Genomic DNA, 25,110 nt, shown 5'->3' with positions numbered 1-25,110 from the left:
CGCTCTGGGACTGCAAGGGCAGGAGACTACACAGACCATGTTGGGAGAAAAGAAAAAAACATCGCGTTCTCTTTTTACCTGCCCAGACAATTCAGCAATCACAGCCGCATCATTCAGGTCCAGCCAAGCCAATCACCCGCGCAACTCGGGCAGCATGTGACTTCCGATGCTTCCGGCCTCCTATTCGGTGGTTTCACGGCGTCGCCCGGCCAGGCGCTAGGACCCGGGCACAGCTACGCCCGTCGCACTAGCTCGATTGCCCGCCCCCTTTCCCTGAATTTAGCCAATAGGAGGCCGCCGCTCCGCGGGGACCAATGGTGAGGAGATCTTGCGCGACTAGCCCATGACGCTACGGAGCGGAGGCGGGGCGTAGGGCGGGGTCACGTGGGGCGGCGCGCAGGGCTGCCGGGAGCTGACAGGGCGGCGGGCCGTGGGGCCGGCGCCCACCTGGAGGGATGGGGTTGCCGGTCGCGTAGGGGCCATGCCGCCCGGATCCCGGGCCTCCCGCGTTCCGCGCCCCGGCCGCCGCGCCCCACGTCCGCGCCGGGATGGTGAACCTGGCGGCCATGGTGTGGCGCCGGCTTCTGCGGAAGAGGTGGGTGCTCGCCCTGGTCTTCGGGCTGTCGCTCGTCTACTTCCTCAGCAGCACCTTCAAGCAGGTCAGTGGCCGCCCTTCCCTTCTTTCTTCCTTCTTTCCTTCCTTCCTTCCCATTCCCTTCTTTTCTCCTTCCTGCCCTTCTTCCTGCCTCCCTTCCTTCCTCTTTTTTTCCTTCCTCCCTCTCCTCCTCCCCCTTCCTTTCCTTCCTTCTTCATTTCCTTCCTTCCCTTCTTCCTGCCTCCTTTCCTTACCTTCCTTTCTTCCTTCCTGCCCCTTTCCTTCCTTCCTCCTTCCTTCCTTTCTTCCTCCCACTTCCCTTCCTTCCCCTTCCCTTCCGTCTTACTTCCCTTCTTCCTTCTGTCCCCCGCCCTTTTGCCTCTCTCCCTTTCTTCCTTTCCTCCCTCCTTTCTTCCCTGACATCCTCTTTGCTCACTTCCTTTTTCCTTCCCTAATTCCTTCCTTTCTCTCCTTTCTTCGTTCTTTCCTTGCCTTCTTCCTTCCTCCCCTTTCTCCGTTGCTTCTCCCTTCCTTCCTTTTTCCTTCTTCTTTCCCTTCCTCCTTCCATTTTCCTTCAAGTCCCTCTCTCTTCCTTCCTCCCTCCTTTGCTCCTTCCTCGTTCCTCACCTCGTTCTTACTCCTTCCTTCCCTTTCTCCATTCCTTCCTCCTTCCTTCCTTCCTCCTCCTCTTCCTTCCTCCTCTCTTTTGTCCGACCTCCTGGCTTCTGCAGCGGCGCTGCCGGGAGCGTCCGAGGGTGGGGAGAGGTGTGCATTCCTGCCCGGGTCTCAGCACGTTGGGTCTGCAGCGAGAAGGGGTTGCTAGGCCAGGGCAAAGCTGGGTCTCGAACCCCGAGTTGAGGACCCTTCAGCAGTGGTGACTGCTTTTATGTACACCTTCCTGCTTTTTACCTGCCGGGTCCAGAGCTAAGAGAGGGCGTGCAAATGCTCGCTTCATCCTTGCGGCAGAAGTGGAGCGTCCCCGTGTTGCAGCCTGAGAAAGGAAGACACAGAGAGGTGGCCAGGGTCGGCCAGCGCTGGCATAGGTGCCCTTTGTTTAATCTGGGGGCTCTGTGTCCTCCTGGGCGACTTAGAAGGACCCACAGTTCCTTTTCTGCTTTCTGTGCATAACTTGATCGGTGGAATTCCATCCCTCCAACACACTGCACCCCTTCATTTTCCTTCCAGGTGAGAATTTGTGGGAGAAACAGCAAGGAGCTTGGGTGGGAAGTCTGACCCAAAGCATTCATAAGTATGTTTAGTTCAGGTTGAGTGCTTAGATTTGTAGAAAGGGTGGTTATTACAGCCCAGGGTACATTCAGGATAACCCTAGGTTTGCTGTTGTCCTGACGTGGTTATAAAAAGCTCTCCTTTTTACTCTCAAAGCTCAAGTTTGTAAATAAAATACGTAAACTAGTAGAACACTGATAAAACTATGTGGTCACCCTCGTTTTAGTGGATTGGCAGAAGCTGTGAAAAGGGAAGAACAGGGAATTGTACATGACCTCCCTCCCACCTTAGGCAAACAGAGAGGCTGAGTGTGATAAGCCTCTTTTGTTGGCTGGGATGTCTGGGTGATCATGTCAGCGACCAGACTTCTGTGACTTGTGTTTTCTGCCACCTCAGACACCTCCTCACAGTCGCGTGTTATCCCTTCTCTGTCTTGTGGACTCCTGAGTGGTGGCATGTGCCAGGAATCCGTCCTCTGCCTTCCTCTCTACCTAACTCAGGTGATCTCTGGGGCCATTGTTAAATACTCAGGTGATCTCTGAAGGGATACTGGTGGTGCCCTCAGTTGATAACTCCAGCCTAGACTTGTCCAGAAATCCCCAAATTCTTATATCTAATTGCCTAGTTGACATCTTTTTTCTTTTTTTCAAAAAATTTTTATTGTGGTAAAATATGACATAAAATTTCCCATCCTAACTTTTTTGTTTTGTTTTGTTTTTAAACAGAGTCTCTGGGTGACAGATAAACAAGTAAATGAACAAGAAATGTTCAGTTAGCGATTCCTACCACAGAATCTCGTCACTAGGCTGGAGCGCAGTGGCACGATCTCGGCTCACTGTAACCTCCACCTCCTGGGTTCAAGCAATTCTCCTGCCTCAGCCTCCCGACTAGCTGGGATTACAGGCATGTGCCACCACACCCAGCTAATTTTTGTATCTTTAGTAGATGGGATTTTGCCACGTTGGCCAGTCTGGTCTTGAACTCCTGACCTCAAGTGATCCACCTGCCTTGGCCTCCCAAAGTGCTGGGATTACAGGCATCAGCTACCACACCCGGCCCTATCTTAACCATTTTTAAAGTGTGCAGTTCAGTAGTATTAAATACAGACTTAACGCTGTGCGACCATCACCACCATCCATCCCCATGACTCTTGTAGAAACTGAAACTTCATACTCCTTAAACAATAGCTCCTCATTTCTCCCTTCCCCCAACCCCTGGCAGCCACCCTTCTACTTCTTGGTTGATGTTGAATGTGTTTTTGTTTGGACCAAACAGAACTCTTGATTCTCTGCCAGCACTTGTTCCTCTCCGAGTCTTCCCAGTCTCACTCAGCGGCATTACTGTTCCCCAGGTATTCAAGACACTTCATTCTTTTTCCTCTTACTCCCTATATCCGAAATATTGGCTCTGCCTCCAGAGTGTATCCTGAATCTGTTCGTTTCTTCAGAGTGTCACTGCCACCCTAGGCCAAGCCACTGGCATCTCTCATGTCAGATAAAACTCCGGATGCTGTTCCAGGATCTCTGCACGGTAGAATCTTTTTTGTCATTTCAGTTCATACTGTTACTGTTTCAGACTATACCTGGTGACAAAGTGTAAATTACTTCCATTCCTTGCTCTGAAACCTGCTTTATTTTCTTTGTGGTAGGAATCACGAACTGAGCATTTCTCGTTCATTTGCTTGTTTATCTGTCTTGCTTCGCTCTCTCTTAATATTCTCGAGAACAGAGACCTTGTCTGTCTTGTTCATAGACTCTCCAGCCCCCAGGATACTGTCATCCACTTCATGGGAATCCAAATATTGACTGAACAAACAAGTGAGTCTTTTTAATTGGGATGACTATTTCTTTTCAGTCTGGCATACGTCTGCTAGCCTTTCACCTCTTGGCTCACGTGCTGTTCTGTGACCTTCCCTACAGCCACCTTTTCAGTACCCTGACACATCATCTTCATTTTAACCTACAGTCATGCATCACTCAAGGTTCTGAAAAATGCATCTTTAGGTGATTTTGCTACACCTGTAGGCTGTGTGACACGGCCTATTGCTCCTAGGCCCTGAGCCTCTGCAGCATCTGACAGTACTGAATACTGGAGGCCATTGCAACACAATGGGAAGTATTTGTGGACCTAAATATATCTAAACATAGAAAAAGTATGGTAAAAATACTGAAAAGAAAAAAATGGGCTAGGCGTGGTGGCTCACACCTGTAGTCCTAGCAGTTTGGTAGGCTGAGGTGGGTGGATCACTTGAGGTCAGGAGTTTGAGACCAGCCTGGCCAACATGGCAAAACCCCATCTCTACTAAAAATACAAAAATTAGCCAGGCATGGTGGCACACGCCTGCAATCCCAGCTATTCGGGAGGCTGAGGCATGAGAATTGCTTGAACCCAGGAGGTGGAGGTTGCAGTGAGCTGAGATCATGCCTCTGTATTCCAGCCTAGGCAACAGAGTGAGACCCTGTTTCAAAAAAAAAAAAAAAAATAAGAAGAAAAGCTGGGCACGGTGGCTCACGCCTGTAATCCCAGCACTTTGGGAGGCCGAGGTGGGCAGATCACGAGGTCAGGAGTTCAGGACCAGCCTGGCTAGTACGGTGAAACCCCGTCTCTACTAAAAATACAAACATTAGCTGGGTGTGGTGGTGTGCACCTGTAATTCCAGCTACTCAGGAGGCTGAGGCAGGAGAATCGCTTGAACCCGGAAGGCGGAGGTAATAGTGAGCTGAGATTGTGCCACTGCACTCCAGCCTGGCGACAGAGCCAGATTCCTTCTCAAAAAAAAAAAAAAGAAGAATAAAAATGGTACACCCATAAAGGACACTTACCGTGAATGGAGCTTACGGGACCAGGAGCTGTTCTGGATGAGTCAGGGAGTGAGTGGGGGTTGAACGTGCAGGCCTAGGACATCACTGTGTACCACTGTCAAGTGTACACAGGCTGTACTGCATGTATTTTAAGATTTTTCTTTAGAAAGTTAATATTCACTTACTGTAATGTTTTTACTTTATAAACTTTATTTTTTTCAACTTTTTGGCTGTTGTATTAACATTTAGCTGAAAACACAAACACATTGTACAGTTGTGCAAAAATATTTTTCTTATTTGTATCCTTATTCTGTAAGCTTTTTTCCCCCAAATTTTGTTTTATTGCTTTTTAAACTTTTTTTTGTTAAAAACTAAGACAAGCACACATGTTAGCCTAGGCTTTCCACAGGGTCAGGATCACCAGTGTCCTGCCTTCCCCTCCACATCCTGCCTTCTTTTGTGTCCTTCAGTAACACTGACAGTGCTCTCTCCGGGTACAGGTTTATCTGTCATCGTTATTAGTGCACTGGATATTTCCCTGCCTAGTGGTCGAAGATGAACATCTTACTGGTTTTGGTAATTTGAATGTTATGCTTCTGAAGGGGCCTAGTGATGCCCTTTGACCATTTTACTATTGGGTGTCCTCTGTTACTTTGTAGGAATTCCTTGTGTTTAGGGCTACTATTTCTTTGTGACGGTTCGGGCTGGGACTCTGATTCAGGTCCACCTGATTTTAAAGCCCACATTCTCAATTTGTGACCATCATGATAGAGATGAAATGGGTAACATGCAGCCTTGGTTTTCCTTGCACGGTTATATTGTCGTCTTGTTTTGTTTTGTTTGTTTGTTGAGATGAGTGGAGATGGCTCACTGCGGCCTTTGCCTCCCAGGCTCAAGTGATTCTCCTACCTCAGCCTCCTGAGTAGTTAGGACTGCAGGTGCGCACCACTATACCTGGGTAATTTTTCGTATTTGTATTTGTATTTTTTTGAGACACAGTTTAGCTCTTGTTGCCTAGGCTGGAGTGCAGTGGCATGATCTCAGCTCACTGCAACCTCCTCCTCCCAGGTTCAAGAGATTCTCCTGCCTCAGCCTCCCGAGTAGCTGGGATTACAGGCATGCACCACCACACCCGGCTAATTTTGTATTTTTAGTAGAGCCCATGTTGGCTGAGCAGGTCTCAAACTCCTGACCTCAGGTGATCGGCTTGCCTCGGCCTCCCAAAGTGCTGGGGTAACAGGCATGAGCCACAGCATGCAGCCTTCTGTATTTTTAGTAGAGACGGGGTTTTACCAGGTTGCTCAGGCTGATATCAAACTCCTGAGCTTAAGCAATCCACCTGCCTCTGCCTCCCAAAGTGCTGAGATTACAGGTGTCAGCCACTATGCCTGGCCAGTATTTTTAAAAACGGTATAAAAATGTATGAGATTTCATACAAATCCTTTCTTCTGGCTTCTCTTGAAATACCAGGATACTTGTCAGCCCTGGGTCTGTGTCTGGTGCAGCAACCATTGGGAAACTAACTGAGCCAAGCTGCAGTCCTTTAGAACTGGGATCTGCTCTCTGCTGGGCCGCTCAGTGACTCACTATGTCCCTGCCTGATCTCCTTGGGGAGTAGTTGCCAGGGCAGTTCCCAAGGAGTTGGTCATCCTTTTCTGGGCACATGGTGGGATTGGCTCCCACACTCTTTGAAGGAGGGTGGCTGTGTGCCATGCATTGGCTTATACAATGTAAACTGTCACTTGCAGGCAGAAGCCTTGGTGACCATGGAGGCCTTGTGCTGAGAGCCTCGTTCAGCCTGAGGGACTAGGGTGAGCAGAACGCCTCAGCTCACCCATGGTAGACTCGTAGCATGAGCAAGAAACAATCTTCTGTGAAGCCACTGACGCTGAGGGTTTTTTTAAAGCTTGGTTTTATTTATTTGTTTTTGGTACAGGGTCTTGCTCTGCCATCCAGGTTGGGGGGCAGTAATGCCATCATAGCTCTTTGAAGCCTCGAACTCCTAAGCTCAAGGGATCCTCCCACGTCAGCCTCCCAAATAGCTGGGACTACAGGCATGCACAACCACACCCAGCTAATTTCTTTCTTTATTTTTTTTCATAGATACGGGGCCTCTTTATTTTTTCCAGGCTGGTGTCAAACTCCTGGGTTTAAGCAATGGTCTGCCTCAGCCTCCCAGAGTGCTGTAATCACAGGCATGAGCTACTACACCCAGCCTTTAGTTTTTTATAATAACTTAACCCACCGGGTTCCAAAATGTGGTCTGTGGACCCCAGAGGGTCCCTGAGACTCTTTCAGGGGATCTGCAAGGCCCGAAGAATTTTCAGAATAACACTAAAATATTACTCGCTTTTTCACCTTGTTGACACTTTGATGGTGCAGAAGTCGTGGTACCTTAGCAAGGATGAAAGCAGTGGCAGCAGACTGTATTAGGAGTCATATTCTTCACAGCCACACTTGTAGTTTCCAAAAAAGTAGTAATTTCACTTAACAATGAAGCAGTCAAAATTACTACTTTTGCTAAATTTTGATCCCCAAATACATACCTTTCCTGTAGAGTGAGAAGGGAAATATGGCTAACGGCACGTTCTGCCTACGGAAATATGATGATTGTCTTGAGGAAGAGCTTTGGGAATTGAGTTGCAAGGTTAAGTAGCCACTTTTTTCACGGAACACGATTTTTTCTTGAAAGAACAAGAGATACACTAGTTATTCAGATTTGGGTAACTGGTAGACATTTTCTTGAAAACGAATTAAGCTTGTTACTTTACAGACAACGTCTGACATTATTTGCCAGTGATAATATTTAAGCTTTCAAGTGAAAATTAGAATTTTGGAAAATGTGTACCTGCTACCCTTAGCTTGTAAAACTTTCTAACACCTAAAGATTAAGTCACTGGTGATATTAACAAATGTGATTTTTAAAATATTGTATAATAAAAACGTGTCAATTAGAAGATCTGCATAAGATCTGTACAACGTGCAAGACAAAGTCAGGGATTTGAACAGTTTATGAAAAATTCATAGATATGGTTTCAGATGCCGCATTGTGCTGAAGGAACTGGGTTTTTTGGTAAGTTTTATTGAGATAGAATTCACATATCATACAGTTGACCCATTTGAAGTATATAATGCTGGTTTGTAGTATATTTCCAGGCTGTCCACGATGGCTCACACCTGTAATCCCAGCACTTTGGGAGGCTGAGGCAGGTGGATCAACTGAGGTAAGGAGTTCGAGACCAGCCTGGCCAACATGGTGAAATCCTGTCTCTACTAAAAATACAAAAATTAGCCAGGTGTGGTGGGGAGGGAGGCTGAGGCACAAGAATCACCTGAAGCCAGGAGGCGGAAGTTGCAGTGAGCCGAGATCTGCCTCTACACTCCAGCCTGGGTGACAGAGCCAGGCTTTATCTCAAAAAAAAAAAATTAAAAAGTAGTATATTCACAAACCAGTAGTTCTAAAACATTTTCATCATCTTCTTCCCCCTGCCCCTCAGTCCTAAGAAATCACTAATCTACTTTGTTTCTATAGTTTTGCCTATTTTAGATATTTCATGTAAATGGCATTATATAAATACGTGGTCTTTTTTGATTGGCGTTTGTGTTTAGCATAATGTTTTCAAGGTTTACCCATGTCCTAGCATGTATTAGCACTTCATTTTTATGTCCGAATAATATTCCATTGCGTGCATCTGTCACATTCTGTTTATTCATTCTTGTTGAGAGGCATTTGGGTTGTTTCCACCTTTTACTTATTATGAATAATGCTGTTACAGACATTCATTTACAAGTTTTCTTGTGGACATGTTTTCATTGCTCTTGATATATTAGCAGTGGCATGACTGGGTCAGATGGTAAATCTGTGTTTAACTTTTTGAGGAACCACATAACTGTTTTCCAAACTGGCTGCACTGTGTGCAGTGAACTTTGAGGAGACTGCAGTTGTCAAATTCTGGTGTAGCATTTAGTGTCAAGTATGGCAGAGCATTAGCCATAATTTTCTGCAAAAGTTATTAAAGTAGTCCTCCCCTTTCCAACTGCACATCTGTGTGAAATAGATTTTCTTCGTATACTCCAACCCAGGCAATATATTGGGACAGACTGAATATAGAGGTCGCCCTGGAGATCCAGCTGTCTTCCATTAAGGAAAACATTAAAAAGGTTTGCAGAAATATAAAAACATTGCCCCTCTCCTTACTATGTTTTTTTAAAAACATGTTTTTTCACAAAAAAATTCACGTACTGAATTCATTGTTATTTTTTTAATGAATAAAAATCTAAAATAAATATTTTAAGGATTATGTTTTAATTTTCAAGATGGTAAGCATCAATAGCCATAACTCACATAAACCCACATATTGGAGTCCTGAGTAATTTTTAAGATTAGAAAGGGTTCCAGGACCCAAGGCTGTGAGCCTTGCTGTCCTGGGTCCTCCGGCAGAGGGGCTCCTGCGTGTGTCTGACTTGGCCACCCCTGCTCCGCTGGCCTTAGTTTAGGTGGTCTTCCACTCACTAGCTGTGGGCCTCGAGGGAGCTGGGGTTCTTCCTCTGTAAAATGGAGATGGTGAGATGGAGTGTATGGGTCCAGGGTGTGTACACCCTGATTGAGAAGAGGTTATGAACCCCATGAATCCATGTGCACCGTAGCTCTGCTGCAGTGAGACTGGAAACTCATGGAGCAGATGCAGCAGCTTTTTCCTGGAGGATAGTTGATTATCCTCTGCTGCTCTGAATTCCCCTTTTCCTTGGTTTTCATGTTAATTAATGCTGTGGGGGATAACCTGGAGAGATGGGCGGCAGGAGAAATCAGTGATGATGGTGGGGATGCCACTGAGGGAGGGTGGGGAATGGTGAATGGTGCAGGTGACTTGGGTGCATTTTATTATTAACAAATATTATTAACAAATAACACCAACTGTGTGCCAGGCACTGTTCTGCTGGTTGGCAAAGACAGAGTGGGCAAAGCAGATGACACCTCTCCCCTCCAAGAGACTATATTCCGCAGCAGGTAAGGAGGAGAGACAGTAAATAAGCAAAATAATTTCAGATAATGATGTATGAGATGAAGAAGACAAAGCAAGGTGACATGATCTGGGGCAGGGTGGGCCTAACTATGTGAGGCATTTGACTTGAGATTAAACAAGTTCCAATCTTGGGAGTCAGAAGGGCCTTAAACTTCCTATCATGTGACCAAATGTTCTCATTCCTGTTCAAGTGGTGCAGCTCCTGAAAGTCTCAGGGCTGTTTGCATAACGCCTTGAAAATATATGAGCGTGTTCAGCCTTAAGGGAGCTAACTAAGAAAATTGGTGCCAAGTTAGATACTATCTGAAATGAGCTATAATATATAATATGAGAGTTGCTAATTTGGTGGGGTTGTTTTGTTGTTGTTTTTCACTGATTACTAAGATATATGTATTTCAGAATGTTTGTCTCATATTGCACAGGGTAGAGGAACAGATAACAGTTACTGTAATCTCACTAACCAGAGGCATCCACCGTTCGTATTTGGGCATATTTTCGTTCTGCCATTTTTCATACTTTTTGTTTGTATAGTTGAGACACACTGTCTCTTCACTTAACATATAAGCATTTCCCTGTCTTTAAAAGCTCTTTGGAAATATGATTTTTATAACTGAAAATTTCCATTATCAGGCAGCATTTAGCCATTTCCCAAATACCAGACATTTGAAATACCCTCTGGCCCTTCTCCCTCTCCCCTCTTTTTTTGAGGTTCATAAGCAAGTCTCTCCTAATGACAAGAGTGCGTTATGTTTCCATGCTTTACTGCTGACGTGGGACATTCATCTCACTTGACCTGTGATAACTCCTGAAAAGTACATAGCACAGTTATGAACACAGCCCTTCTAAAGCCGGCCACAAAGCAACACATTAGTCATCACAATGTATTTCTGTAGCTCTTTACAATTAGGAAGAAAGCTTATGGATTTTTGGCTCCTGCTCTTTTCTTTGTATCCTGTACCCCATGTGGACATCTGTCATAGCATGTGCAATGACTGATTGCACTGATGCATGGACATACCCCTTTCTCAACAGCTCTGAGACTCTTAGAATATGGAACTGGACTGCCATTCGGCTCTGTATCTTCAGCATTTTGTAAGAACTAGATACCTTCGAATAAATCTTAAGTGAAAAAAATATAAATATGAGGAAAAGCTTCAAATTGAGACAACCTAAGAGAGTAGGTGAAAGAGCTTAGGAAAGGTAGAAATTCCCCCATCCTGCGAAGGAATGCCCTCAGCACCCTTTGCAAGACTGGGCCTTCCAGAAAGCAAACGTTGCGAAGTCATTTCTGCCACATGCTTTCACCATCCTTTTGGCAAGATCTTGAATATTCATGTTTGAAAACACGTTGAAGTGCTGGGAGCATTGCTTTCCTGTTTACCAGGAATGTCATTATGTGGCAGGGGTCCTCCGGGGACGCACTTGACCATGAACCCTTGTTTTCATTCGGAAGAATAACAGGATAGTGCGGCAGTGATGTTAAGAGCACTTTTAACCTTGTCGTAAAATCCAGCTTACTGTACTTTGGCCAAGCTCTTAATAGTCTTTATGGCTATTAATTTATCTAGGGTAGCATTTTTGCTCAGTTTAGATCACACGTAGCTTGGTGATGCAGTTAAATGATAGGGTCCCAGCAGAGCAGAAGAGTATGAGTTCACAGGTAGTTAAGCAGCATGCACCTAAGTGATTTGTCCCATACTCCCAAGGCACCTGCGCTTAGCACCTGTTCTTGTAGTAACCGAGGGATACACATGTTGTTTTTGTATAACCTGCCCTGGTCCTGCTAGTACCAGTTCTTTCTTTGCAAAGAAGCAAAAGGGAAGGGGCAGAATAGAAATGAAAGCCACCTTGAAAGACTGTTTTACGCTTTGTAAATCAAAGAACAAAATCCGGTACTGGTGGGGCTGTGATCAAATTGTAAACACTGTAATGTAAATGCTGGTACTGCAATGTAAATGCTGGTGCTGTGGTGCTATTACAAATGGTAGAGAGAATGTGGGAAGTTATTTGGCCCTACGTAGCATGGTACTACACGTTATTCAAAAGAATTGTTTTAAAAGCTCCACATTTTATTGCAGTGTGATCTTTGATAACAAAAACCTGGGCCTAACGTTGGTCCGTACAGGATGTGTTTACTAAATGATGGCACATCAACATGATGGATTATTATGTAGCCTTGAAAATGTGATTATCAAGATAATGTAGGGACTTGGAAATGTTTTACTATCCAATTAGTGTCAAGAAGAGCTGAATGCAAAACATCCTAATTTGTATAAATGTTGAGGTCAAAAGCTAGAAGTTAATATGCAAAAACAAATATAATGTATTTAAGTTGATGGGATTATGGACAGTTTTTGCCTTTAGTGTTGGTAACTGTATTTTTTAAACAATTTTTTGAATAATTACAGATTTACAGAAAAATTGCAAGTATAATAGAGTTCCTACAGAATCTTCACTTAGTTTCCTTCTGTTGTTAATAATCCTGTTTTTAATGGTGTTACCACTTTATTTTAAATTTAAAAGATATTCCTAAGATGATTAAAGATAATTTTAATAGCCACATGTATCCCTCCCATGCTAAAGTCTATAGTAGAGTAGTTCCCCTTATCTGTTCTGAGACCCTCAGTGGATGCCTGAACCTGCGGCTAGTGCCAAACCCGATATATACTGTTTTTTGACATGGTAACGAGTGACTACTAAGTGACTAAGATGGATACGCTGGACAAAGGAATGATTCACAGCCCAGGCAGGACAGAGTGGATGGCGTGAGGTTTCCCCGTGCTACTTAGAACAGTACTCAATTTAAAACTTAGGAATTGTTTACTTCTGGAATTTTTCATTTAATATTTTTGGACCATCGTTCACTGTGAGTAACTGTTAAAACTTCAGAAAGTAAAACCATGGGTCAGGGAGACTGCTGTACATCTTTCCACACCTTTATGTTAGCTCTTACCAACCAATATGTGCATACTGTAATAATTATTATCATAATATGTGTGATAATATGCACATTATTCTGCCAACTTGCTTTTTCCATAATAATACACTATAGTCACGGAGTGGTCTGCAACCCTATGTATTAAAATCATGTAGGCACTTTAAATCCACAGATTTTTCCTGTCCATAGGTGGGCTTAGGAATGAGAATTTGTTTTATGCTCCCTACAGTAATCTGATGTGCAAAAGTCAGGTTGTAGAACTGCTACTCTAGTTAAATAGCTATCAGTTGTATCTAGGTTTGGTTGTAATAGTATTGTTATGCCAGTGTTCATTCCATCTCCACCTTCCGGGTTCATGCCTCCCAAGTAGCTGGGATTACAGGTGCCTACCACCACGCCCAGCTGATTTTTGTATTTTTAGTAGAGATGGGGTTTCACCATGTTGGCCAGGCTGGTCTCAAACTCCTGACCTTAGGTGGTCCACCTGCCTCGGCCCCCTAAAGTGCTGGGATTACAGGCGTGAGCCACCACACTCAACCAATTACAAGTTTTTCATACCATTGAAACAATGATGTAGTAAACATCCCTGTATTTCCCTATACATTGGTGTTTTCCATAGGATACACCTGAGTTTCCTGGGCCAAAGTGTATGTAGATATATATTTTTAAAATACTAATCGATCTTCCTAGATTACTTTCCTAGAGAAATGCTAATAGCTATAAATATTGTTACCATTTTTTAAGTATATAAGCTTCTTCATCAGATTTTCAAGGTTAGTCCCATTTGCTTAAAAAGTGACACATGACAGATTATTTTTAATCATAAAAGCCACAAACTCCATTAGAACGGTGAATGTTTCAAGTGCGTAAAAACCCTGTGGGAGGGAGCTCCATCGTTGTTTTGTTATCCAATAATCAACTGACGCCTTCAGAAGAGGCTGTCTCAGGCTTGGCTTGTTTTCTGGCACTTGGACATCTTCCTCCTTAGTTTCTTTTTTTTTTTTTGGTTTTTTTTTTTTTTTTTTTTGGGACGGAGTTTCACTCTTGTTACCCAGGCTGGAGTGCAATGGCGCGATCTCTGCTCACCGCAACCTCCGCCTCCTGGGTTCAGGCAATTCTCCTGCCTCAGCCTCCTGAGTAGCTGGGATTACAGGCACGCGCCACCATGCCCAGCTAATTTTTTGTAGTTTTAGTAGAGACGGTGTTTCACCGTGCTGACCAGGATGGTCTCGATCTCTTGACCTCGTGATCCACCCGCCTCGGCCTCCCAAAGTGCTGGGATTACAGGCTTGAGCCACCGTGCCCGGCCCTCCTTAGTTTTTTTAACAGTATAGAAAAGGCAGCTTTGAAGGCTGGCTCCTCTGGACATAGCTTCAAGGCCAGAAGAGATGGTCTTAGACTCTTGACTCCAGGGCAACTCCTCCAGTTGCTTGTCTGGGTAGAGGGCTGGCTGGCCAGTGTGTGTTCGGTAGAGGGTTACATACCCAGTGGTCCTTCATAGAAGAAATTCGTAAGTTGACACGCTCCATTTTGCCCCTAAAACCAACCACCTAATTCACGTTTTCCCAAACGTCTTCCACCAAAGTACCTGTAACTGCAAGTGAAAGAGACTTTGCGCTCTAGTGTCTGAGATGAGAGTCACAAACATTTCTTCTTCTCTTTAAAACGTGTGTTCACATTTTAAATTCTGTTCCATGATGTATTTAATAGGAAAAATATTTTAAATTACTTGCCATCAGAAAGAAAATGTCCAAAACTTTTCCTGTCCAACTTTTTCATAAAATTCACACTTTTACACACATTTATGATGTGCATGTCATCCAGGAGCCATGTGTGTTAAGTGTGCCAGTTTTGAAGCATAGCACTAGCTTATTGCTTTCTCCTACAGGTTTATTTAGTGACTTTGGCTCAGGCTTTGCTTGTACCAGGAGAGCGCAGGTTCATGTTACATAGGCTTTTTACAGTATTTCTGTCCTCTTCTGTAGCTTCTATGAGAAACTGGGGAAATTGTAAGAAAGGATTCTGGACACTTAACCTTCTCACTTATGGTTTCTTTGCAGGAGGAGAGGGCAGTGAGAGATAGGAATCTCCTCCAGGTTCAAGACCATGATCAGCCCATCCTGTGGAAAGTGCAGTTTAACTTGGGCAACAGCAGTCGTCCGAGCAATCAGTGCCGGAACTCCATTCAAGGGAAGCACCTCATCACAGATGAACTTGGTGAGGCTGGCTTTTCTTCCTCTCCAGGCGGTCAGGAGCATAGACTGGGTGGGCCATTCATAGGGTTTTTTTTTTTTTTTTTTGAGACAGAGTTTCACTGTTGTTACCCAGGCTGGAGTGCAATGGCGCGATCTCGGCTCACCGCAACCTCCGCCTCCTAGGTTCAGACAATTCTCCTGCCTCAGCCTCCTGAGTCGCTGGGATTACAGGCACGTGCCACCATGCCCAGCTAATTTTTTGTAGTTTTTAGTAGAGACGGGGTTTCACCATGTTGACCAGGATGGTCTCGATCTCTTGACCTCGTGATCCACCCGCCTCGGCCTCCCAAAGTGCTGGGATTACAGGCGTGAGCCACTGCGCCCGGCCTAGGGTTTTTGTTTTAATAGAGATTCCTCTACGATGCATTTTCCCACCTCACTCGTTTCCAGCATTCCTCAGGATTTTGTCTGTTACACCCTACTCATCATTCAAGGTTCCCTTTGACATCAGAGCAGCTTGTCTTGATAACTCTAACTCTTAAAAGCTCCTTCTGCCTACAACTTACAGCATTAGCACTATGTCATGCATTAGTCCCCAGGCCCCTTCTGACAATCTCTCCCCAGCCTCAGTGTTTCCCCATCTTGCCAATCTTTTATTCTCATCTTGATAGTGAACTCTAGAGGATAAGAGGTCAGTTTTCCTTCTTGATAACCTGAATAGAGTTGTGTTGACATTGTGTTGACACTCAAGAAATGTACTCGTTGACTGACCAGGTCATTTCAAAGTAATTGTCAAGAGGTTCAAAAGGTATGACTCTTAACAGTGAAAACATAAATCTATTTGATAAGATTTTCTCACTTTTAAGCTGTCAGAAGATTTCTGCCTGGGCAAGATGGTTGGACTAGACACCTGCTAAGCTCCTACCACTTGAAGATTGCCGAGTCTTAGGGAGTGAGACTCCTGCTAGTGCTTAGCATGTACTCATGGAGCCCTTCCCATGTACCGGGCACTGGACCAGCAGCATTCCTGAATATCTCCTTTGATTTTTGCGACAGTCCTTTGAGATAGATCCCACTATCCTCATATTACAGGTGAAGACATAGCACCGAGGCTGAGGAACTGACCCAGGATTGCCAAAGACTTTTATAACCCTTAAACGCGGTGCCATTATCGCAGCAAAAAGAGTCACAGTTTCTCCTAATGTCAAATATCCAACAGTATGCAAAGTTCCCTGATTGTTTTACATATTTTCTTTTCTACTGGAGGTCTGCGAATAACACGCTTTTTTTTTTCCAAGAGCAAATTTTGCCCTATTTCCAAAAGTCTCAGAACAAATGGATTGTGAACGTGGCAATATGGAAATTGCTATAGGTAACATTGTGTTAGAATCTTCATCTATACCCAATGAAGCTGAACTAAATGAAGACACCTTGCTGTCTTTAAAATGAAAACCACAGGCCAGTGTGTTGCCTCACACCTGTAATCCCAGCACTTTGGGAGACCAAGACAGGAGGACCACTCAAGCCCAGGAGTTCAGGAACAGCCAGGGCAACATTACAAAACTCTGACTCTACAACAAATAAAAAATTAGCTGGACATGGTGGCACACCTCAGCCTCCTGAGTCCCAGCTACTGGGAGGCTGAAGTGGGAGGATCACCTGAGCCTGGGGAGGTTGAGGCTGTAGTGAGCCATGATTATGTCACTGCACTGCAGCCTGGGTGACAGAGTGAGAACCTGTCTCAAAAAAAATAACAATAAAAAACCACAGTGCATTAGTGCTTAAAAAGGGGGGGTTTGGGCCAGGCGCGGTGGCTCACGCCTGTAATCCCAGCACTTTGGGAGGCCGAGGCGGGTGGATCACGAGGTCAAGAGATCGAGACCATCCTGGTCAACATGGTGAAACCCCGTCTCTACTAAAAATACAAAAAATTGGCTGGGCATGGTGGCGCATGCCTGTAATCCCAGCTACTCAGGAGGCTGAGGCAGGAGAATTGCCTGAACCCAGGAGGCGGAGGTTGCAGTAAGCCGAGATCGCACCATTGCACTCCAGCCTGGGTAAAAAAAGCGGGGATCCCCGTCTCAAAAAAAAAAGAAAAAAAAAAAGGAGGGGGGGTTTGTATTCCTTGCAAAATAAAAACACTTTTTAAAAAAGATCTCAAAGTCCCCAAACCAGAGATGAAATTATTTGGAAATGAAGAAAGGAGCTGGGGAAAACTGCCCGCCTCAGGTAACACAGCTAGAGTGTTTTGCACCAGAATGCATTCCCAACTCAGCAGCGATGCCAGCGACAAGCTGTATTTTTAAGATCACATCGAAAAAGCAAATCATATTAAAAATAACGTGGGTTTTATTTTTGTTTTTAATAAGCAGAGTGAAGTTTAGCAAAAGGAGTTACTTCCACAAGATGACATAGTCAGGAGGCAGACATTGACTTGGAGTTCAGGGCTTCTTACAGGGTGTGTGACATTCAGTGAGAAAACATGAAATCTTATGTTCTGATTTTCATGTTTAGCATTGGGTTAGGAGCACAGTTTGGCATCTTCTTTTGTCATAGCTAGTGAAAGAATATTCTTTTGATTAATCTGGGTGAGACAGACTCTCAGACTCCTTGAGTAAAAAATTCCAGGAAGGAATCAATCAGTCAATTAATAAAAATCCAAGAGCTATAGGTTTTATTTTTTCTCCATGAATGTGGGTGAAGTAAGTAGTTTAGTTAAGAAAGCATGTAAGAACTTATGCCTCTTAGCAAGCAGATGCCACTATGAATATTGCCAGGGTAACACATTATTAAATAAGATCATTTGTATTTACAAACTTTTCAAAGGCTGGAAGTTAATTTTCAAGGCAATAGCAACACAGTATGAGGTTGTGATCTTACAGGACTCCTGTTGGAAATAACGTTTGCGTGAGTGGATGTGTGATGCAAGATGAGAGGTCTTGATGAGCTTGCTTTCACTGAGCGAGAAAAAGCTGCAGTTTCAAGGCTGAATATTGTAAGTTGCAGTGGGGAAGAAAAAAGAATGCCTGAGATGCTGACACTTAACGAAAAGTAAAGGGCAGAAAGGGAATTTCAACTGGTAGAGTTTAGGTCACATTATATAGAGTTGCTATGTATGTATTATTTTGAGCAGAATTCGGAGGAAAATGCTAACTAACTTATTTACATTTTGTGTTTGTTTCTAATCCCTGTACAGAAAATGAGTAGAAATAGGAAGAATCCCAGGAAACATTTACTATAGTATCAGAATCATTCCTCTCTTAATTTAGAAGACAGAATAACATAAACAGCAACTACAATAAAAGGCACCAATTCCCAAGTATCTGGAATCCAGTTCTCTATAGGTCTCATTTGTCCAAGTCTTAAGTGAGGGCCTATATAGTTGCTTCATTATCATTATTCTACTGCTGCCTCCTGCTTTTGAACAGACTTTGTTTTCTAAAGTAGTTTCTGAAAACAACCTTAGACTTCACCAAGTCTCCTTCTCTGAGGATTAAGAACCTGGGGCCTGTGGAATGGAGTAAGGCGGGGAGCAGCTGCTCTGCACCTGTGTGCCTGCGCATGCACCTGGGAGCTCATGTGTACACCTGGGAGTTTCCTGAGGGCCAAGTGGTGGCCCTTATGGGCTTCTCCTTACATTTTTCTGTCTCATTCCCAGAAGGATGTAGAGAAATGTCTGTTTAGCAGCTCTAAACAATAAATTCGCTTTTGTAAGGAGATTTTTTTTCTCTAAAGTTGGGCATGAACTGGCGGGTTAGAGGGGGCTTGTGTATATAGATGATGGGATTTATAAGAAGTGTGGGGGGATTAGGAGGTTTTTTTCTTCCATGAGTGTTAGAGAACTGCATTCCCAAAGGCCGAGGGGTGATTGAGTCCCTGGCATGTACATGTACAAATCAGTTTATAAGGGTTAGATGTGAATGTTTCTATTTTTATAATCCTCCAGATTACTCAGTAAGCAGCGAGCATCTAAAAGAGATTTGTAAAGTGGTTTGTTTGTTAACTCTAGAAGGATCTCACTTCTGTCAATCAGTGCCTTGGTTTTTTTCTGTTTTAAACTTTTTGTTCAAAAGGGAATGACATTTTTCTTCAGCCACAGATGAGCTGTTGGCTGGCATGGGTTAGGATAGGAGAACGTAGCTGTGGCTTGACCTGGTGATGAAATCAAACGTGTGCCAGCAGACTAAACAGTGGTTGTAGGTAGGTTACGACGGGCAGCCTGGCAATAATGTGGGAGTGTGTGCTTCCCGTACACGACCGCATGGGGAAAGCAAGCCCCACTCACAGTATGTCCAATTTCCAGCTCTTTGGTGCTTAGGATGATGCTCCAGACTCCAGCTCCTGTCTCTTTGTGTTCTTTGCGTGCTGTACTTTCAGTGCTGCTTCATGGTCATCCCTGATAGGGAGGTGGAGAGGCTGCTGGTTTTATGCTAAGGTGGTCTCTGACTTTCAGGCTACGTTTGCGAGAGGAAGGATTTGCTGGTGAACGGCTGCTGTAACGTGAACGTCCCCAGCACAAAGCAGTACTGCTGTGATGGCTGCTGGCCCAACGGCTGCTGCAGTGCTTACGAGTACTGTGTCTCCTGCTGCCTGCAGCCCAACAAGGTATGGGGAGTTGCTCCTGGCTCCACAGCTCCTTTTTCCTTTTGGCTTTTGTTTTGTGATGAGCATTAGGCTCTTCCTGTGAGGTTCTTCTGAAAATAAAACTTAGAAAGGAACTTCGCAGGTGTCAGAAATTGCTGCACAATAGCTTTTATCTGACAGGAAAGGAGGTGGTTCCCAGTTGCTTGAATGGTTCTTTGGCAGAATGGACCATTGTATTACTAATCACATATCTAATGAATAAGATACCCTGGGTGCTGTGGCCTGCACGTGTGTGCACGCGTGTATCCCTTCCCCTCCCTCCTTTTTTCTTTCTCTTTCCTCCCTCTCCCTATATCAGCATTCTCTTAGTTTAGGAGAGATAGCCAAGGTCACCTTGTGCTGGCTTAGGTAATTTATTACAGGCACTAACTTTTGTTTCCATAGCAACTTCTCCTGGAGCGCTTCCTCAACCGGGCAGCTGTGGCATTCCAGAACCTCTTCATGGCAGTCGAAGATCACTTTGAGTTGTGCCTGGCCAAATGCAGGACCTCATCCCAGGTCAGAAGCTGTGATGTCTCTAGCTATAGGATGGCAGCGGACGGGTTAGAAGAAAACTAGAAAATACACACTGAGATCCTTTTGCTGGGGTGGTAATGGAGAAGAGACTCAAATGAAGCCATGTCACGCTTTGTTTGGTGTAATGATAGTATTTAAAATGTCAACGTGAGATTTATACAAGTTAGGGGAAGTGAAGCATTTATATGAAATCAGGGTCTAATCAACTTGCATCTCTCCTATCTGGTGGGTACATTTGCTCTTTAAATGGAAGCTTAAAATTATTTTTAAGCCTGGTAGAGTCCTAATAGTCCAGCTCCCAAGAGAGGGTCCTCCTCCCTGTCTTTGAAATTTGACCAAGGCTTTCCAGTAACCACTCGTTTAGAGTAAGTAGCAATTTGTTCTGGGATGGAGTCATTGTTTATTTTAGGATTCAAGGGGATGAGGCAGGTGAATGTTTAAAAATACATGAATAAATCTGTAGGCTGTCAGGCTCTCAATACGAATTAGCGTGCTGTCATTAAATGCTTCGCTCTTTGGGCATTAAATATTATTGCACCTGCTGCCGAAAGCATCTGAAAGTCTTTTGCCTTTTCATCACTGTCTCCTTGGCTCTCAGCTATTGTGATTGGGCAGTTGTGGAGCTCTCTTTGTAAAATCACCAGACGTGTTTATTATAGCGCACACTTCTTCTGGCTCCTATTCATGGTGTCGCTAAGATTTTACTGGCTTCGTCTGAGATAATGGACTCATTTGTCATTCTCCAAAGCTCTTGTACCCTTTGCCAGATTTCTGTAGTCCACCTTTTGATTTTATGTCCCTTCTCATGTCTCCGGTTTGTTCTGCGAGCATTCAGTATCATTGGGTAAATGTTTCAGGGATTATAATGAGCATTTGAAAACATTAAGAAATTCCTGATGGTCTTGTTTTGCTTGAAGAGCTTTCCACATGAATGAGCTTTAAAAGAAATGAGGAGGAAGGCTGAACACATGACTCATTTTGATTCAGATTCTCTCTCATTCTGAGAAACGCTAGAAAAGGCGAAGTATTTTCTTTCCTTCACTGATAAAACCCAAGAATTATTTCCAGTCTTCAGCGAAGCTCCTGTACTTTCGGACCTGGTCTTTTCACCATAAAAAGATTTCCCAGTTGCCATTTGATTTGTTTTGATAAAAGTATCCCAAGAAAGAGAAGATTTGGCTATATGTCTGTTAAATTGGATGAATATTTACAAGTTTGTTGCTTAGCATTGGTCTTGGACTAATTAATGAATTCCAGACTAGCCAAAAGCTCAAGTTGCTTGTATGAAAACAAATTGCTGAAAAATCAGCCATCAGGAATGATTGTCTGCTTTAACTCACACTTCCAATTTGCTTAGCCAAATGAGGCTTGCATCGTATTGTAGGTTTTGGCTCATGCACCAAATTTTTAGGTACATCAGCTTTATGAAAGCAATTTAAAGTGCATCTCCTTAGTGTCTCTGCCGGGTTCCTTACCAGGAACTGAATGTCTGAAGCACAGGATCAGGCACAAAACACCCATCAGGATCTTAGTCTGTTTCAGGTAATTTGAGAAAAAGTAGTTGTCTCAAGTAGCCAGGTCACAGCCAAGTTATTTAAAAAACTCACTAGTATACATAAAAAGAAACAACCCCACAGTGCTGTTATGTCCATGTTCATGTAGTTCGTTGGCATTCTGGGTTGAACATTCTTCTTTGTTCCAGAAAGTGCCTTGGAGCCTTTAGTGACATTTGGAGATGGACTGGGCCAGCCTCCTGCAGGGAGAGTCTGACAGTCCTGATTGACTCTCACTCTTCCGAGAGGGAGGTAGGTGAAGCTGTGCTCGCTCTCACTACGCACTTATCTTCCTTTTGCCAACAGAGCGTGCAGCATGAGAACACCTACCGGGATCCTATAGCAAAGTATTGCTATGGAGAAAGCCCGCCCGAGCTCTTCCCTGCATGACGGGTGCAGCGGACTTGGTCCAGCCCGGGTGAGGAGGCCCCGCTGAAGAACTCGCCTCCTGGGGCCCAGCTTTGGCAGTTGGGACCAGGCTGTGGGAAGAAGACAAAGGCAGGGCAAGGAAACCTTGGCTTTGACCACATCTCGTGTTGTCATCCTTGGCTTTGCTTACCACCGGGCTTACCAGATGGAACTCTTCTGCATAGCGGCTTGGACCCTCCAGCCCGTCCCGTTCGGGAAAGATGAAACCACAGGCTGGGCTCGTGGTGGTGTCGAAGTTCTTGGGTGACTCAGCCCTGGGACCTGCACAGGGACCTGTGACTTGTGTTCGTCAAGGGCCGGTGTCACCTCCAGTTTCGATCCAGGCCCTTTCACTGTAAAATTATTTATTGGATTCCTTTGGAGCAATGGGAAAATTCTAATGTTTTATGTAGGAAGATGCCTTGCCATTCTAGTGGAATATGTTCAAGGAAATTATTTTTGTTGTTGGTCTATGTTCTCAGCTTTCAGGATTTAAATCATTCTTTCACCCAGATAAAGCATTTTGTCTTTTAGGACATGGGTGTTTTCTCTAGGCAGTTATTTTTGTTTGTATTTTGACAGTATCAAGCATAGGCCCTGAACATGACCTGTTAGCCATATCCTAATGTCTAAAATTATCTGAAAACTCACTCTTCCTTTCTAATCTAACTGCAGGATTTCTAGCAGTGGGTACTGTGTGCCTGCCCTCAGGTTCTTTTCTAGTGGCAGTTGAATGTGCTCATATACCCTATGGAGAGCACTGTTTTAGCAGAAATCTAATTTCTTATCCTGGAGGAATTTGTTCTCATTTCTTTTGCCATTTAAAATTAACTGTGGGCTGCTCAGGGGGAGCCTCAGGAGGGTCAGAGGCTCCTCCTCCCGTTCTGTCAATAGACACCTAGTGTTGAGGCAATCCCTAAACAGACTCACCTCGCAGGTGTGTGTTTATTCTTTATTGCTTTCAGCTTCGGGGTGTAACAGGTACAAATGTTTGGTTTCCCTATGATCTGTAAAGAAGAAGAAACTCAACTTCCTATCAGAGCACTGCAAGAGAAGAGCACAGCCCTCAGTGGGAGATGAGGGTCATTCTGACTTAGAGAATGCCGCACATGTGGGTTGCTGGTGCGTCCTGAATACACCGGCGTAAAGCACACCCCATTTTTCCTACTGTAACACAGATTCTCCAGCTCAAGGTCTAGAATATTTGATCCTAAGATCAAGACATCATGCTCTTTGAATAGTACTGCTCTTTGACTTCAGGAGGCATATTAACATACAACTCTCCTATATTCCTTCACAAACCTCAGGATTGAGCAAGGGCTTTGTAATGTTTTTTGGTTCAAATTATTGACCTGGGAGCAAGGTGCTAATTCTATGGCCAGTATTCAACGTTTTCCTCAGTGGAGCTTTTGCTTTGGGCCGTATTCGCCATCCAGTACGTTTCTGCAATATGTAGTGGTGGTTTTCCTTAACTTCCTCCTACTACCTCTTATACTCATCTCCCAAAATTATTTGCCTCCTTTAAATAGGTTTTCTTAGAGGGTACGCTGGTCAGGCAGTTTTTAAAATATTAGATCCCAAGAAATCTATTCCATTTGCATTGGACTTTTCAGAGTCCAGCAGGACTAAATCAAACTCTGACGTGACAGGATTGTGGCTTGTCTACATATTTCATCCATCCAGAAAAAAACTGAGTTTTTTCTGGTAACTCAGTTTGGAATTTCAGTGTCTGTCTTCCCTTGGTTGACATTGGTATCACCCTCTCCTTTGAGCTTATTTTAACTCTTGAGCAACATCATGTAGATTTCATATGAACAGTTTATACTAAAGGGCAGCCTGTGCCTATTTACAGATCCTCCCTGACTTTGTACTTGAAGAGTGCATTTTACATTTCCAGCGCTTTCACAAACAGGAACTCCAACCTTACGATGGAGAATTAAGCTTTCTTGTATTTCCACTTTGTGGATGACGAAATAGTGAGAGGTAAAGTGACTTCCCGGGTCTCCACTGAGATTTAGTGACAGATCCCAAACAAGAACTTCGTCTCTGACTCTAGGTCCAGTCCTCTTCCCACTGTCTCTTGCCAGCTCCGTCCTGACTCACCATGGGCATCTCCCCTGGGAGCAGATATGTTTCAATTGTCCAGGCCAAAAGAGGGATGAGGTGGTATAAACACCCAAATTAGGGGGAGGATCCAAAGGTCATTTTCATCTGGCTGTGGAATATGTTTTTGTACTTCAGTCAGCTACGGGTATGTTCACTGTTTTTGGAAATTCACAGCGCTTGAGCCTCTGTAATGAAGCCGGGCTGCAGAGCACCTGGCACGTGCTCCAGGCTCGCTGCTCCCAGCCTAGGACCCTTCCCTGCCCTCCACTCTGGTTTGTTTCTGATTCCCTCGACCGAGGGTTTCTAGAATCAGGGACCTTGTCTAAGTTTTGTTTGCCCAGAGCCCAACAAAGTGTGAAATAACACGTTGGGAGTTTAGAAGATCACAAAAGGGATGAAAACACCTTTAGAAAAAAATGTTATTGACCTGGTGCAGTGGCTCACGCCTGTAATCCCAGCACTTTGGGAGGCTGAGGCGGGCGGATCACCTGAAGGTAGGAGTTCAAGACCAGCCTGACCAATATGGTGAAACCCCGTCTCTACTAAAAATACAAAAACTAGCCGGGTGTGGGGGTGTGCGCCTGTAGTTGGGAGACTCCGTCTCAAAAAAAGGAAAAAAAAAAAAAAGAAAAATGTTATTAATAAGTGAGTATTTTAGGCTGAAGGGAATTGAGTCATACAGCACATCTCCCCCAGCTCTGCATCTTATTTGCTGTGCTTCTTGCTGGAGTTGTAAAGATTGGTCCTAATGGAAAGAAACACACAAGAGACTGTGAAGAGGGCTCTGAGAACAGCAAGGACAAAGGAGGGAGCGAAACACCTTACATGGGGCCTGGGACCTGGCCATGCTAGAGCTGGTTTTTTTTTGAGATGGAGTCTCGTTCTGTCGCCCAGGCTGGAGTGCAGCAGCACAATCTCGGCTCACTGCAACCTCCACCTCCTGGGTTCAAGCGATTCTCCTGCCTCAGCCTCCCAAATAGCTGGGATCACAGGCATGCACCACCACACCCAGCTAAGGTTTTGTATTTTTAGTAGAGACAGGGTTTCACCATATTGGCCAGGCTGGTCACAAACTCCTGACCTCAGGTGATCTGCCTACGTCA

General features: G+C 44.4%; 2 protein-coding genes across 8 annotated transcripts in view; one reads left to right on the top strand and one right to left on the bottom strand.

Moving 5' to 3' along the window:
• RNFT2 (ring finger protein, transmembrane 2) overlaps positions 1 to 235 on the bottom strand; it is a 122,841-nt gene extending 122,606 nt beyond the window's left edge. For all 3 annotated transcript variants that reach the window (XM_032240843.1, XM_032240848.1, XM_032240838.1), the window contains exon 1: positions 79 to 235. The gene's annotated coding sequence lies outside the window, so the exon portion shown is untranslated. The remainder of the gene's footprint in view (positions 1 to 78) is intronic.
• A 118-nt stretch (positions 236 to 353) lies between these two features.
• On the top strand, positions 354 to 24,788 carry CUNH12orf49 (chromosome unknown C12orf49 homolog). Of its 5 annotated transcripts, XM_032240802.1 has the most exons (6): positions 394 to 595; positions 14,646 to 14,802; positions 19,234 to 19,385; positions 19,809 to 19,922; positions 21,395 to 21,482; positions 21,800 to 21,872. In XM_032240802.1, the coding sequence occupies exons 1-5, from the start codon at positions 482 to 484 to the stop codon at positions 21,431 to 21,433; spliced, it is 576 nt and encodes a 191-aa protein (XP_032096693.1). In that variant the 5' UTR covers positions 394 to 481; the 3' UTR covers positions 21,434 to 21,482; positions 21,800 to 21,872. The 5 variants fall into 5 exon arrangements, with proteins under 5 accessions (XP_032096684.1, XP_032096714.1, XP_032096693.1 ...); XM_032240793.1 differs by lacking the exon at positions 21,395 to 21,482 and having other exon boundaries at positions 354 to 659; positions 21,800 to 24,788; XM_032240813.1 differs by lacking the exons at positions 21,395 to 21,482; positions 21,800 to 21,872 and adding an exon at positions 21,643 to 21,793.
• The last annotated feature ends 322 nt before the right edge of the window (positions 24,789 to 25,110 follow it).

Source organism: Sapajus apella, unplaced genomic scaffold, assembly GCF_009761245.1.
Source record: "Sapajus apella isolate SASKATOON/1434 unplaced genomic scaffold, GSC_monkey_1.0 scaffold2, whole genome shotgun sequence".
In the NCBI taxonomy this organism is placed as follows: Eukaryota; Metazoa; Chordata; class Mammalia; order Primates; family Cebidae; genus Sapajus; species Sapajus apella.
This window is presented reverse-complemented; position numbering and strand designations above follow the sequence as displayed.

Bases quoted from the DNA above. Each gene is read 5' to 3' on its own strand.
- CUNH12orf49 (XM_032240784.1), top strand. From the start codon at position 482: ATGCCGCCCGGATCCCGGGCCTCCCGCGTTCCGCGCCCCGGCCGCCGC. The intron at 596-14,645 runs GTGGGTGCTCGC...GTTTCTTTGCAG, and splicing joins CGCCGGCTTCTGCGGAAGAG to GAGGAGAGGGCAGTGAGAGA. The intron at 19,923-21,799 runs GTCAGAAGCTGT...TTTTGCCAACAG, and splicing joins AATGCAGGACCTCATCCCAG to AGCGTGCAGCATGAGAACAC.